General features: G+C 39.0%; 1 protein-coding gene across 2 annotated transcripts; it reads left to right on the top strand.

Annotated features, from left to right (window-relative positions):
* Positions 1-13256: 13256 nt before the first annotated feature.
* On the top strand, positions 13257-16054 carry LOC123426260 (melanoma-associated antigen 1). 2 transcript variants are annotated; one of them, XM_045110059.1, is made up of 8 exons: positions 13257-13494; positions 13586-13838; positions 13974-14126; positions 14210-14315; positions 14398-14512; positions 14767-14815; positions 15539-15597; positions 15690-16054. In XM_045110059.1, exons 1-7 carry the CDS (start codon positions 13450-13452, stop codon positions 15580-15582), a joined length of 765 nt encoding a protein of 254 aa, XP_044965994.1. In that variant the 5' UTR covers positions 13257-13449; the 3' UTR covers positions 15583-15597; positions 15690-16054. The 2 variants fall into 2 exon arrangements, with proteins under 2 accessions (XP_044965994.1, XP_044965995.1); XM_045110060.1 differs by lacking the exon at positions 14767-14815.
* Positions 16055-16264: the final 210 nt, after the last annotated feature.

Here is a 16264-nt window from a genome sequence, read left to right as displayed (position 1 = left end):
TCCCGACAACCTGAAGGTGATCATCTTCGACTACGACGACATTGAAGTGGTGACCAAGTGTTGGAGCCACAATGACATCTTCGCCTGAACATCTAGAAGAGCTCTGTGTTGCGCGTGCTCGTTTGTTTAAGACTATGACACACTCGTTAGTTTGAAATTGTTCGTCTAAGTTGAAAACTATTTAATTTGGTTTAAAACTATGTTTATTCGCTGCTTGAACGTCTAGGGGAGCAGATTAGGACCAATCAAGTGCTCCATCCCCCTATATTTAAGAATAATTTAGCAATTTTTAAAAAGGGTAAAAAAATCACAAACTTTTTGAAATCCAATACGACTAGGTAATGTACCAATATAAAAAGTTTGTTCAAGGAATTATTCCTGTTGAGTTCAGGGCAAAAAAATATGACGACAATATAGCATGAATATTACTTTTATCTAGTACTAGCAAAAGGGCCCTGCATTGCAACGGAAGAGAAAAACACCCGCCATACACACAATCAACGACAACAACAAACAACTTGATATCTTTTAGAGTGCCAAACCATAAACAACATGATAAGTTGTGTTGTGCACAAATATAAAGGAATTTTTGAAATATATACGAGAAACAACGGAGAAAAGTATTAATTAAATTTTAAGGTCCAACATAAACGTAACTTTTAACATGCTTGATAATATCATATTTGGAATGTACACAATTTTCTGAGTGATTTTTGTATATAATTTTTTAATTTTGGAGTTAGGATTTGAAATATATAAATATTTTAAAACACTTGAATCTGCAAAAAAAGTTGGACTGAAATTGAAACACTGTCCAGCCCATCATAAGGTGCAACATAAACGTAACTTTTAACACAGAAGATAATATCATATTTGGAATGTACACAATTTTCTGAGTGATTTTTCTATATAAATATTTAATTTTGGAGTTGGGATTTGAAATATATGAATATTTTAAAAATACTTGAATCTGCAAAAAAAAGTTGAACCGAAATTGAAACATTGTCCAGCCCATCAGATAAGATGTCACTTGGGCGATGTCACTTCATCTTGCGCTTAACTGAAATAACCGATGCCACTTAAACTTTGCGCTCAACTGAAATAATCGAGAAAAACAAAGAAACACAAGGAGAAGGAGGGATCGAACACAGGTCGGCTAGGAGGGACAGACGGCTCTAGCCAGTTGGCTGCTAGTGCTCAGGTGATTTGCTACTGGATAATTATATACATGAACCATGTGTGGCGCCGACGCCTTTACACAGGCTGAACCGTTTTTTATCACTTATGTGGCATCGGTCGGTAATTTTTGCCAACTTCAAGGGTAAATTTAATGACGTACGGCAGAAGCACTCATTGCTTTATTAGTAGGTATAGATTTTTAGAAAAATCTTTGACCCTGGATGGGCTAGTTCTTTTGCTAGCTTTTAGAATAAGCTCAAATAAGCTGCCCCCTACCCAGCTTATTCTAAAAGCCCAACCAAAACTATTCTTTTAGAAGCCTACTAATTAAGACTTAGCTAGTAGGCTTCTAAAGAAATATTTTTAGTTGGGCTTCTAGAATAAGCAGGGTAGGGGGTAGCTTATTCTAGAATCACAAAAAAGCTACCAAAAGAACTGGCCCTTAAGGTCGTTCCGTGTTTAATCTTTCTATACGAGTGTAATACTTGGTCATGTTTGATTCCAAAAAAATCCATTTTTTAATTGTTAAATTATTTTTCAATATAGGGGGGCATAGAATCCGCGAGCTCCTATGCACTTTCGGGTTTGTTCTCCCTATTTAGTGTGCCAACAACCTGGTAATCTTCACAAGGAGGCTATGAGACAACATGCATCGCATATTACCAAACACCATGACTTATTTTTCACGTAAATAAGTGGGTATCTAACATGCTACCTTTTGTTTTGTCCCGCGTAAGGTATGGATGCAACCTAACGATATAATGATGTTGGTTTTTTGTCATTTTTTGTGAGGTTCAACTGAGAGAGATGCAATACAAGCAAAAATAGATGGACGCCACTAACTTCCAGACGACAGGATTTTAGAAACACGTGCGGACGATCACATCTCGGTGCAATTTCACATGCAATGTTGCCCTGCAATCTCGCATGCATATTTCTTTTGTTTGCATGGAGCGCTCGTATTGCACCCAATTAACAATGCATCCATGTAGGTAAGAAGAAACGATGATATCATCAAAGATTCCATTAGAAACGAAACTTCAAAATGTTTTGTAGCTCAAACCGTTGTCCGATTGAAAACCGTTTTTACATAAAAGATTCGTCGCGACGAGACCTCCAAAACTAGATCCCATGTTGGTATGTTTCAATGACTTTTTCTTGGGTCAAAATTTATCATACCTAGGCTAAATAAGTTATCGCCTACGTGGTACGTGATACGTCTCCAATGTATATATAATTTTTGATTGTTTCATGCTATTATATTACCTGCTTTAGATATTTTATATGCATTAATATGCTATTTTATATTATTTTTAGGACTAACCTATTAAGCCTAGTGCCAGTTTCTGTTTTTCCCATGTTTTTGAGTATTGCACATAAGGAATATTAAACATAGTCCAAACGGAATGAAATCTCCGGAATGATTTTTCTTGGACCAGAAGACACGTGCCAGACTTGGAGAAGGGGGCAGGAGACCTGCCAGGAGGCGACAAGCCTGCAGGGCGCTCCCTCGGGGGGCGCGCCTCCCTGGCTTGTGGGCCCACTGCAGCTCTCCTAACCCTAATACTTGGCCTATAAATTCCCAAATATTCCACCATTACCAAAGAGAGACAAAAAAATACTTTTCCGCTGTCGGGAGCCTCTGTTCCCGTGAGATCCAATCTGTAAGACTTTTCTGGTAATCTGTCGGAGAGGGAATCGATCACGGAGGGCATCTACATCAATTCCATTGCTCTTCCGATGATGCGTGAGTAGTTCACCACAGACCTACGATTCCATAGCTAGTAGCTATATGGATTCTTCTATCTCATTGTTCTTCAATACCATGTTCTTCATGATCTTCATGCAGATCTATCCGATGTAATACTCTTTTGCGGTGTGTTTGTCGAGATCCGATGAATTGTGGGTTTATGTTCACATTATCTATTAATATTATTTGAATCTTCTCTGAATTCTTATATGCATGATTTCATATCTTAGCAAGTCTCTTCAAGTTATTGGTTTGGTTTGGCCAACTAGATTGGTAATTCTTGCAATGGGAGAAGTTCTTAGTTTTGGGTTCAATCTTGCGGTGTCCTCACCCAGTGACAAAGTAGGGGTAGCGAGGCACGTATTGTATTGTTTCCATCGAGGATAAAAATATGGGGTTTTCATCATATTGACTGAGTTTATCCCTCTACATCATGTCATCTTACCTAATGCGTTACTCTGTTCTTCATGAACTTAATACTCTAGATGCATGGAGGAGTCGGTCGATGTGTGGAGTAATAGTAGTAGATGCAGAATCGCTTCGGTCTACTTGACACGGACGTGATGCCTATATGCATAATCATTGCCTTAGATATCTTCATAATTATTCACTTTTCTATCAATTGCTCGATAGTAATTTGTTCACGCACCGTATTATTTTCCTTCATGAGAGAAGCCTCTAGTGAATCCTTGATACGTCTCCAACGTAACTATAATTTTTGATGGTTCCATGCTATTATCTTGTCAACTTTGGATGTTTTATATGCATGATTATGCTATTTTATATCTTTTTTGGGACTAACCTATTAACTCAGTGCCAAGTGCCAGTTTTTGTGTTTTCGTGTTTTTGACCCTTTTTCAGACGGAGTCCAAATGGAATGAAACTTTACGATGATTTTTTTGGACCAAAAGAGACCCCCGAAGCTTTGGAAGAAGGCGAGAAGATCCACGAGGGAGTCACAATCCCTGAGGCCACCACCACCCCCCTAGGTGGCGCCTACCAGGCTTGTGACCTCCTCGTGGGCCCAACCGACGTAATTCCACCGCCATAAATTCCTATAAATTCAGAAACCCCCAAAAAGAAACCTAGATCGGGAGTTCTGCCTCCGCAAGCCTCTATAGCCACCAAAAACCAATCTGGAGCCCGTTCCAACACCCTGCCGGAGGGGGAATCCATCTTCGGTGGCCATCTTCATCATCCCGGCGATCTCCATGACAAGGAGGGAGTAGTTCTCCCTCGGGGCTGAGAGTATGTACCAGTAGCTATGTGTTTGATCTCTCTCTCTCTCGTGTTCTTGAGATGTCTTGATCTCGATGAACCGTGGGCTTTGCTATTATAGTTGGATCTTATGATGTTCTTCCCCCTATCCCTTCTTGTAATGAATTGAGTTTCCTTTTTGGAGTTATCTTATCGGATTGAGTCTTTGAGAACACTTGATGTATGTCTTGCACGTGTCTATTTGCGGTGATCAACTTGCGGGTTTGTGACATTGGGAACCTATGCATATGGGTTGGCACACGTTTGATTCATGTGAGTACTCGATGTATGTTTTGGTGATAAACTTGCGGGTTCGTGACATTGGGAACCTATGCATAGGGGTTGGCACACGTTTTGACTCTCCGGTAGAAACTTTGGGGCACTCTTTGAAGTTCTATGTGTTGGTTGAATAGATGATTCTGAGATTATGTGATGCATATCGTATAATCATGCCCACGGATACTTAAGGTGACAATGGAGTATCTGGGTGACATTAGGGTCTTGGTTGATATGTATCTTAAGGTGTTATTCTAGTACGAACTCTATGATGGATCGAACAGAAAGAATAGCTTCGTGTTATTTTACTACGGACTCTTGAATAGATCGATCAGAAAGAATAACTTTGTGGTGGTTTCGTACCCGACAATAATCTCTTCATTTGTTCCCCGCTATTAGTGACTTTGGAGTGACTCTTTGTTGCATGTTGAGGGCTAGTTATATGATCCAATTATGTTATCATTGTTGAGAGAACTTCACTAGTGAAAGTATGAACCCTAGGCCTTGTTTCCACGCATTGCAATACCGTTCGTGCTCACTTTTACCATTTGTTACCTTGTTGTTTTTGTAATTTCAGATTACAAAAACCTATATCTACCATCCGTATTGCACTTGTATCACCATCTCTTCGCCGAACTAGTGCACCTATACAACTTACCATTGTATTAGGTGTGTTGGGGACACAAGAGACTCTTTGTTATTTGGTTGCAGGGTTGCTTGAGAGAGACCATCTTCATCCTACGCCTCCCGCGGATTGATAAACCTTAGGTCACCCACTTGAAGGAAAATTGCTACTGTCCTACAACCCTCTGCACTTGGAGGCCCAACAACGTCTAGAAGGAGAAGGTTGCGTAGTAGACATCAATCCTATGGGCCCCGAGTCTATTTTCCATATTATACTTTCAGATCTATAAACCAAAAATACCAAAAATATATTGCTTCCACTTATTTACTTTTGTTTTCCTTTTAGTTCTAGCAATCTTTTATCTATCTCTATCAGATCTCATCCTTGCAAATAACCGTGAAGGGATTGACAACCCATTTTTAGCATTGGGTGCAAGCGTTTGATTGTTTGTGTAGGTTCAAGATTGGGGTCATGCTTGTTCCTCCTACTAGATTGATACCTTGGTTCTCAACAAACTAAGGGAAATACTTATCGACTTTGCTGCATCACCCTTTCCTCTTCAAGGGAAAACCAAGGCAAGCTCAAGAAGTAGCAAGAAGGATTTCTGGCACCGTTGCCGGGGAGGATACATAGGAAGATCAAGCTTACCAAGTACCCATCACAAACTCATCTCTTGCATTTACTTTATTTTCCTTTTACCTCTCGTTTTCCTCTCCCCCACTTCTACAACAATTTTCAGAAAATACCAAAAAGCTTTGCCTTTTTATTCGACCGTCTTCCGTTCGTCTTTTCGTTTGATTGCTTGTGTGCTAGATTGCTTGGTTTGTCACAATGACTCAAGAGAATACCAAGTTATGTGATTTTTCCACTACTAATAATAATGATTTTATTAGTACTCCGATTGCTCCCGCCACAAGTGCAGAATCTTGCGGAATCAATGCCGCTTTGCTCAACCTTGCTATGAAAGAACAATTTTCTGGCCTTCCTAGTGAATATGCCGCATCCCGTCTAAATACTTTCGTTGAGTTGTGTGATGTTCAAAATAAGAAAGATGTGGATAATGAAATTGTTAAATTGAAGCTAAAACTTGGTTTTCATATGTACATAAAAATAGTATTGATTCGTGGAATAAGTGTAAAGATGCGTTTATTTCCAAGTAATTTCCGCCCACTAAGATTATCTCCCTTAGGAACGATATAATGAATTTTAAGCAACTTGATCATGAGCATGTTGCAAAATCTTGGGAGAGGATGAAACTAATGATTAGGAATTGCCTCGCGCATGGTTTGAGTTTATGAATGATTATACAATTTTTTTATGCGGGATTGAATTTTCCTTCTAGAACTCTTTTAGATTCCGCCGCGGGTCGTACTTTTATGGAAATCACATTAGGAGAAGCTACTAAACTCCTAGATAATATTACGGCAAATTACTCTCAATGGCATACCAAAAGATCTCCTACTAGTAAAAAACTGCACGCTATTGAAGAAATAAATACTTTGAGTGAAAAGATGGATGAATTGATGAAATTGTTTGCTAGTAAGAGTGCTCCTATTGATCCCCATGATATGCCTTTGTCTTATTTGATTGGAAATAATAATGAATCTATGGATGCAAATTTTGTTGGTAGGAACAATTTTGGCAATAACGCGTATAGAGGTAATTTCAATCCTAGGCCATCTTCTAGTAATTCCTCTAACAATTATGGTAATTCCTACAACAATTCTTATGTAAATTATAATAAGACGCCCTCTGATCTTTAGAATAATATTAAAGAATTCATTAGCTCGCAAAAAGGTTTCAATGCTATGATTGAAGAAAAATTGCTCAAGATTGATGATTTGGCTAGGAACGTTGATAGAATTTCTCTTGAGTCTGATTCTTTGAAAATTATATCTATTCCACCCAAGCATGATATTAATGAGTCTTTAAAACCTATGGGAATTTCTATTGATGAGTGTAAGGAAAGAAGTGCTAGAATACGTGCTAAGCGTGAATGACTTGAAAATGTGTTTTCGCGTGATAATAATGATGAAGATCTTAAAGTGATTGATGTGACTCCTATTGAATCTTTGTTTTCTAGTATAAATCTTTAAAAATATGGGACTGGAGATGAGTCAGCTTTCTTCAAAAGGCGTCCCAATGATTCGGTGTTTATAGATCTTAATGCTAAGATTGATAAAAGTGGGATTAAAGAGGTCAAAACTTTAAATAGCAATGAACCCACTCTTTTGGATTTCAAGGACTTCAATTATGATAGTTGTTCTTTGATTGATTGTGTTTCCTTGTTGCAATCCATGTTGAATTCTCTGCATGCTTATAAACAAAATAAAGCTTTTACTAAACATATTGTGGATGCTATGATGAAATCTTTTGAAGAAAAACTTGAGTTGGAAGTTTCTATACCTAGAAAGCTTTATGATGAGTGGGAACCTACTATTAATATTAAAATTAAAGATTATGAGTGTCATGCTTTGTGTGATTTGGGTGCTAGCGTTTCCACGATTCCAAAAACTTTATGTGATGTGCTAGGATTCCGTGAATTTGATGATTGCTCTTTAAATTTGCATCTAACGGATTCTACAATTAAGATACCTACGGGAAGGATTAATGATGTTCTTATGGTTGAAAATAGGAATTATGTGCCCGTAGATTTCATTGTTCTTGATACAGATTGCAATCCTACATGTCATATTATTCTTGGTAGACCTTTCCTTATACCGATTGCTGCAATTATTGATATGAAAGAAGGAAATACTAGATTCCAATTTCCATTAAGGAAAGACATGGAGCACTTTCTTAGAAATAAAATAAATTACCTTATGAATCTACTATGAGGGCTACTTATGGTTTGCATACCAAAGATGACAATACCTAGATCTGTTGCATTATGCCTAGCTAGAGGCGTTAAACAATAGCGCTTGTTGGGAGGCAACCCAATTTTATTTTTATGTTTTTGTTTTTGCTTCTGTTTTTAGTGTTGCACACATTATTACTTCTGTAATGATTGTGTTTTCTTGTTTTAATTAATGTTTGAGCCAAGTAAGACCTTTGGTATGGTCTACGGTGTTTGCAAGTTGATTTTGCTGAAAAACAAAAACTTTCGGTCTCAGTCTAGGAATTTTGTAAATTCACTGGAACGTGCTTTTGACATTATTTTTTACACAAGATTTATATACAAATTGATGAGATTTTCCTATTGTTTCATAATTTTTGGAGTTAGAGAAGTATTCGAAGTTTATAGATTGCTACAGAATGTTCTGTTTTTGATAGATTCTGTTTTCTTTGTGTTTGTTGCTTATTTTGATGAAACTATGGGTTGTATTGTGGGGTATGAACTATGGAGAAGTTGGAATACAGTGAATATTACACCAATATAAATAAAGAATGAGTTCACAACAGTACCTAAAGTGGTGATTTATTTTTCTTATACTAACAGATCTCATGAGTTTTCTGATGAGTTTTGTGTTGTGAAGTTTTCAAGTTTTGGGTACAGATTTGATGGACTATGGAATAAGGAGTGGCAAGAGCCTAAGCTTGGGGATGCCCAAGGCACCCCGAGCCATATTCAAGGATACCAAAGATCCTAAGCTTGGGGATGTCCCGGAAGGCATCCCCTCTTTCGTCATCAATCCATCGGTAAATTTACTTGAGGCTATATTTTTATTCACCACATAATATGTGTTTTGCTTGGAGCATCTTGTATGGTATGAGTCTTTACTTTTTTATTTCGCCACAATCATCCTTGCTGCACACATATTTTGAGAGAGACACGCTGAATCGTGAATTTATTAGAATACTCTATGTGCCTCACTTATATCATTTGAGCTAGGCAATGTTGCTCTAGTGCTTCACTTATATCTTTTAGAGCACGGCGGTGCTTTATTCTATAGAAATTATTAAGCTCTAGTACATCACTTATATTATTTTGAGAGTCTTTAAACAAGATGGTAATTGGTTTAGGTTATTAATTTAGTCCTAATATAATGGGCATCCAAGAGGGATATAATAAAAACTTTCATATTAGTGCATTGAATATGATGAGAAGTTTGATTCCTTGCATATAGTTTTGAGATATGAAGATGGAAATATGAGAGTCATGCTAGTAAGTACTTGTGAATTGGAAGAAATACTTGTGTTAAAGCTTGTGATTCCCATAGCATGCACGTATGGTGAACCGTTATGTGATGAAGTTGGAGCATGATTTGTTTAATGATTGTCAACCTTTGTGTGGAGGTCGGGATCGCGCGATGGTTAACTCCTACCAACCCTTCTCCTAGGAGCATGCGTCTAATACTTTGCTTCGATAACTAATAGGCTTTTGCAATAAGTATGTGAGTTCTTTATGACTAATGTTGAGTTCATGGATTATACGCACTCTCACCCTTCCACCTTTGCTAGCCTCTCTAGTACCGCGTAACTTTCGCCGGTACATTAAACCCACCTTCCTCAAAACAGCCACCATATATTTTCCTCAAAACAGCCACCATACCTACCTATTATGGCATTTTCATATACATTCCGAGGTATATTTCCATGCAACACCACTGTCCCGTTTTTTATGACATGCACCATCACTTACATATTGTTTACATAGTCATATTTTGTTCTAGATATCGAGTTGTAATCTTTGAGTTGTAAGTAAATAAAAGTGTGATGATTTGCATTATTAGAGCATTATCCCGTGTGAGAAAAAGGATGAGGGAAGCTATGATTCCCTCACAAGTTGGGATAAGTCTCCAGACTTTACAAAAAATAAAAGAGGCCAGCGAATCCCATTAAAAAAAGAGGCCAAAGATGCCGACCAAAAAAATGTGAGAAAGAGAGAAGGGACAATGCTACTATTTTTTTCCACACTTGTGCTTCAGAGTAGCACCATGTTCTTCATAGAGAGTCTCCTATCTTGCCACTTTCATATAACTAGTGGAATTTCATCTTTTGCACAACCACTGAGTTTTCTTTTTGAGCTTTCATATACTTATAGCTCTAGTGCATTTGTTGCATGGCAATCCCTACTCACTCACATTAAGATCTATTGATGGGAATCTCCATAGCCCGTTGATACGCCTAGTTGATGTGAGACTATCTTCTCCTCTCTCTTTTTGCAACCTCAGTCATATTCTATTCCATCCATAGTGCTATATCCATGGCTCACGCTCATGTATTGCGTGAGAGTTGAAAAGGTTTGAGAACATAAAAAGTGTGAAACAATTGCTTGACTTTCATCGGGTTTTTGCATGATTTAGATACTTTGTGTGGTGAAGATGAAGCATAGCCAGGCCATATGATTTTGTAGGGATAACTTTCTAAGATCATGTTATTTCGAAAGGACACAGTTGGCTTGTTAGTATGCTTGAAGTATTATTGTTTTTATGTCAATATTATACTTTAGTTTTGACTCTTATGTATCTGAATATTCATGCCACAATAAAGAATATTGCATGGATAAATATGTTAGGTAGCATTCCACATCAAAAAATCCGTTTTTATCATTTACCTACTCGAGGACGAGCAGGAATTAAGCTTGGGATGCTTGATACGTCTCCAACGTATCTATAATTTTTATTGTTCCATGCTATTATATTATATGTTTTGGATGTTTTATATGCATTAATATGCTACTTTATATTATTTTTGGGACTAACCTATTAATATAGAGCCTAGTGCGAGTTTCTATTTTTCCCACATTTCTGAGTATTGCAGATAAGGAATATTAAACGGAGTCCAAACGGAATAAAATCTTTGGAATGATTTTTCTTGGACCAGAAAACACCTGCCAGACTTGGAGAAGAGGCAGGAGACCTGCCGGGAGGCGACAAGCGTGCAGGGCGCGCCCCTGGCTTGTGGCCCCCCCTACAGCTCTCCTAACCCTAATCATTGGGCTATAAATTCCCAAATATTCCCCCATTACCGAAGAGATACAAAAAAATACATCTCCGCCGCGGGGGACTGTGTTCCATTGAGATCCAATCTGGGAGCCTTTTCCGGTAATCTCTCGGAGAGTGAATCGATCACGGAGGGCATCTACATCAACTCCATTGCCCCTTCGATGATGCATGAGTAGTTCATCATAGACCTACGGGTCCATAGCTAGTAGCTAAATGGCTTCTTCTATCTCATTGTTCTTGAATACCATGTTGTTCATGATCTTCATGAAGATCTATCCGATGTAATACTCTTTTGCGGTGTGTTTGTTGAGATCCGATGAATTGTGGGTTTATGTTCGGATTATCTATGAATATTATTTGAATCTTCTCTGAATTATTATATGCATGATTTCATATCTTAGCAAGTCTCTTCGAGTTATTGGTTTGGTTTGGCCAACTAGATTGGTAATTCTCGCAATGGGAGAAATGTTTAGTTTTGGGTTCAAACAAAGTAGGGGTAGCGAGGCACGTATTGTATTGTTGCCATCGAGGATAAAAAGATGGGGTTTTCATCATATTGCTTGAGTTTATCCCTCTACATCATGTCATCTAACCTAATGTGTTACTCTGGTCTTCATGAACTTAATACTCTAGATGCACGCAGGAGTTGGTCAATGTGTGGAGTAATAGTAGTAGATGCAAAATCGTTTTGGTCTACTTGACACGGATGTGATGCCTATATGCATAATCATTGCCTTAAATATCTTCATAATTATTCGTTTTTCTATTAATTGCTCGATAGTAATTTGTTCACCCATCGTATTATTTTACTTCATGAGAGAAGCCTCTAGTGAAACCTATGGCCTCAGGGTCTATTTTCCATATTATAATTTCAGATATATAAACCAAAAATACCAAACATATATTGGTGCCATTTATTTACCTTTGTTTTACTTTTAGTTCTATCAATCTTTTATCTATCTCTATCAGATCTCATCCTTGCAAATAACCGTGAAGGGATTGACAACCCCTTTTTAGCGTTGGGTGCAAGTGTTTGATTGTTTGTGTAGGTGCTAAGATTGGGGCCTTGCTTGTTTCTCCTACTGGATTGATACCTTGGTTCTCAACAAACTGAGGGAAATACTTATCTACTTTGCTGCATCACCCTTTCCTCTTCAAGGGAAAACCAATGCAAGCTCAAGAAGTAGCACTATGCGAGTTACCAACCTGTTTACATGGAAATTACCGGGGCATAAAAATGGCTCCTCCAACATTCTCTTCACATGCAAATGCAGTAGAGCACATGTATGCGATGTATGAGCTATCATATTATTCACACAAAAGTTACCAATGGAATATTTCATCAACAACGAAAGTTGAAAGGGGATACTTGATCCCCCCCCACGCCGCCAACGCTGTCACGATCGGGGTACATAAATTATCACGTATGTGATATGTGAGTTATCAGGGTGTTTGTATGTAATTATCAGGTCCGCGATGTTTTAATGACCATGTTATTTACACAACATTATCTGGAGATGTTTCAACAACAAAAATCAAGTCAAAAAAATCGCGGTGTTTGTACGTGGGTTATCAACTATGGTGTGCATGTGTTACATTCTATTTACACAGAAAATATCGTGATGTTTTTTTGAATAACCTTTTTCCCCGGGTCAAAAAAGTTCTCGTGATGTTTGTACGTCAGTTACCAGCTTGGCTGTGCGTATACCATGGTAAAATTTTGACCCCGTCAAAAAAGTAGTTGAAACATACACCTAGTAACTTTAGTGTAAAGATCATGATAAGTTACGTATTGTAGGCGTAACAGTTTGTGTAGTCTAGATATGGTAACTTTTGACGTGAATTTTTTTAATGAAAACATATCAACATGAGATCTAGTTTCAAAGATTTCGTCGAGGTGTTTTTTTATGTGAAAACGGATTTTGAATCCAAACGATGATTTAAGCTACAAAATGTTTAATTTTTTTAAATAGAAAGAATCTTTTTGTTGATGTCATCTTTTTGTCTCTTACTTCCCCCGTTTCTAAATATAAGATCTTTTAGAGATTCTAATGTATAATACATATAGATGTATATAGTTATATTTTGAAAAATAGGTTCATTCATTTTATTCCGTATCTAGTCTATAGTCGCTGCATGTATTTTCTTCGTTGATGGATGCTGGTCTGTCCCATAATTTCTATTGTGTGAAAAATAACTTCCTCGAAAATAGATACAGAGTTTCTACGGTGTGGAAGATAGCTTTATCGAAAATAGATAGGGCAAGTCCGCAACCCTTGAGATGAAATTTAACCATCGTGCTTGGACTCCGCCTCCCGCGATCCACTCGGTTCAGTTTCCCGACGTGTCTCTCTCGCGCCCACTCTACCACGAAACAACCCGCTCACTGCGAACCTAGGGTTCTTCTGCTCCGCCCCTAATCGCGGCAATTCCTTCCGCCCTCCTTTCCGTCATATTGGCTTTTCTTGGATCGCATGGCGACTAGCGACGAACTCGCCCAAGTCGACATCTCCACGGAGGTACGCCACACCCTACGCGTCCACGTTTCCCAGTTCGACCTCCGCACGCAAGATGTTCGACGTTTTGATACGCCCAAATCGGGTCCTGCAGGAGAAGGACAAGCTGGTGGCCGAGGTGATGCGCTACGCGCTCTTCAAGACGCACCAGAACTCCGGCTGCCCCATCAAGCGGGAGGAGCTCACGCAGATCATCACCAAGAACTACCGCCAGCGAGCGCTCCCTGCGCTCGTTATCAAGGAAGCTGGGGATAGGCTTGCCGCGACCTTCGGCTATGAGATGAGGGAGCTCCAGAGGACCCGCGCCACGTCCACCCGTTCTGGACGCCCCTCCTCCCAGCAGCCCAGTAAGCTCGCTTTTCTTCTTCTTTTCGCCTTGCAATGTCGCCGCCACTTGGCAGCCTGGATCTTTGCTGATGATGTGATCAGGTATAAATTGATTGAACCTAAGAATGACCTGCGATGAATCGAGCTGTGTTTAGGTAATCTGGATGCAAAGAGCTACGTCCTGGTAAGTAAGCTGGACCCTGAGGTGTACAGCAAGTATGTCGAGGATAAGGAGCGTGCCCATGTGTCTGGGTTTGCTTTTGTTGTCATAAGCATTGTTCATGTCGCTGGTGGCAAGATCTCTGAAGGTAGGGATTGCTGGTTCTTTCTTCGACAGTAGTCTGGAGGTTTTATCGTTTGATGTTACTGATTTTTGACAAACACGTTTCAGAGGACCTTTGGCGTCAACTGAAACGGTTGGGCTTAAATGAGACTGATGAGGACCACCCTGTTCTCCGGAACAATAAGCAGGCGCTTGAACTACTAGTGCAACAAAGGTTGCTGGTACTTTCAGGATGTGCTGCAGAGTGTGTATTTCATTGGCAAGTTTTGTTGTTTTGACTTGGTATCTTTGCCCAGGTACTTGCTGAAGGAGAAGATTGCTGGTCCAGAAGGCCATTCCATGGTTTATGAGCTTGCAGAGAGGGCATTGGATGAATCCATCAGTTCCAAGCTTAAAGAATACATTTCACAGGTATGTAAAGGCATCAACTACAATCTTGAAAAAAATAAGGCATCAACCTGTATGTACAGTATATTAGAAATATCAGAACTTTTGCTTGGTTGCCCAAGAGAGTAGAAACACTAATTTGTGAAATTAATCTATCTCTTTAACCTGTAGAAGGAATACTATGCTCTCAAAATATGTTTAGGCTTTTAACCTGTCCAGGTTATTGCCTTCTCCATAACGTGCAGCATTAACAGCTATAAAATGTTTGGCCTGTCCAGGTTATTGCCTTCTCCATAACGTGCAGCATTAACAGCTATAAAATGTTTGGTAAGGAACTGCTCCCTCCGTCCCAAAATAACTGTCTTAAGCTTAGTACAATTTTGTACTAGAGTTAGTATAAAGTTTAGACACTTATTTTGGGACGGAGGGAGTATATTTTTATTATTTTGAAAAGGGGATAGCTCCAGCCTCTGCATCGGTTGATGCACACAGTGCTATGATATACTGAAAACAGCAGCCTCAGAAATGGTCATGTCTGAGTATGATTCTAGCTGGTTTCTAGTTTGTACCATAAACATGTTTAGACTGAGCTCTTTTCTTTACCAGCTCCAGGATTTTACATTGTGCGATTGCTCATGACAAAGATTTTTGCCATGACAGGGCCAACCCCATCTTATCACATGCTCCAGATTTTCTTGATTATTGTTACATAAGTATTTTTTTGCATGAATTTAATGAATCATTTGTATGCACTAGAGTTGCTTGCTACTGCGGTTGCTTCTAGTTCATGACTACTCCAGTATTTATTCGTTTCTCAAAATTGTATTAGCAGTTACTTCAAAATAGTTACTACTGGTAGCACATGCAGTGGCAAATTCTGGGCATAATTGATTTCCATCACGATAACCTGTTGCTTGTAGAAAATATCCATGGCGGGCAAATACCCTCCTGAATCCAGTGTCGCATTGTAGAGTCAGACCATGGCCAGCGAAAACTAAATTGAAGATTAATCCGATTTGTTTGACCAATCCTCTTTTTGTCATGGATCAGGTTGTGGGCATAAGTACAGCTACAGCAGAATGAAGTGGATATGATGCAGCAACCATCAGGTATTTTCACTTCAACTTTCAGTCTGTTCTTAAAACAGAATGATGTTCCTTATCAATTTCCATTCAGGGGTAACCGTTGGCCTATGTTTCAGGCTTTGCTGTCCAGTCTAAACTCATCAGTACAACGACGAACTTGAGTTGGGGTGGAAAACCATTGTAGAGATTTGGTGGAGGCTTCATCTGAGGGCTGTATGGGAGAGGGAGGGGGTAGTCTGCAGATGCCTAAGACCTGACTTTCTGGATTTGGAAAAAGAAAAACGAAAGACATGAGCTTTTGTTGCGGGAACCTAGTGTTGCGGTGGCTGATCAGCTAGTATAGTAATATGTACTGTACTTCGTTAACCGGGGCTGCATTATCTTAACAACGAGTCCTTATGAATTCTACGAGGCTTTGTTAATTCAGGTTTGCTTGCCTAAGCTTCAGGAAACCATATAAGTGATGCGCTGTTTGTCAGGATTGCAGCCATGTCAACTGAAAGTTTAGCATAAACTGTTTATTTTCTGAACCATAATGGAGAACTTATAGAAGTACAACAACCAGCCCAAACACAAAATGACTAATGCTGCGTTTGGATGTCTGTATTGCAGTCTTGAATTGGATTTCTTAATGCTCGGTCTTCAGTTCGGTTGTTTGGATGCGCACGGAAACATCAGATGGAAATGAGGT

This window comes from Hordeum vulgare, chromosome 2H (assembly GCF_904849725.1).
Source record: "Hordeum vulgare subsp. vulgare chromosome 2H, MorexV3_pseudomolecules_assembly, whole genome shotgun sequence".
Taxonomy (NCBI): Eukaryota; Viridiplantae; Streptophyta; class Magnoliopsida; order Poales; family Poaceae; genus Hordeum; species Hordeum vulgare.
The sequence above is the reverse complement of the archived record's forward strand: the minus strand, read 5'-3'. Positions and strand labels throughout refer to the sequence as shown.

Coding starts and splice junctions, on each gene's coding strand:
- LOC123426260 (XM_045110059.1), top strand. CDS start 13,450: ATGGCGACTAGCGACGAACTCGCCCAAGTCGACATCTCCACGGAG. Junction 13,495..13,585: donor AAGTCGACATCTCCACGGAG/GTACGCCACACC, acceptor CGGGTCCTGCAG/GAGAAGGACAAGCTGGTGGC. Junction 14,316..14,397: donor GAACTACTAGTGCAACAAAG/GTTGCTGGTACT, acceptor ATCTTTGCCCAG/GTACTTGCTGAAGGAGAAGA.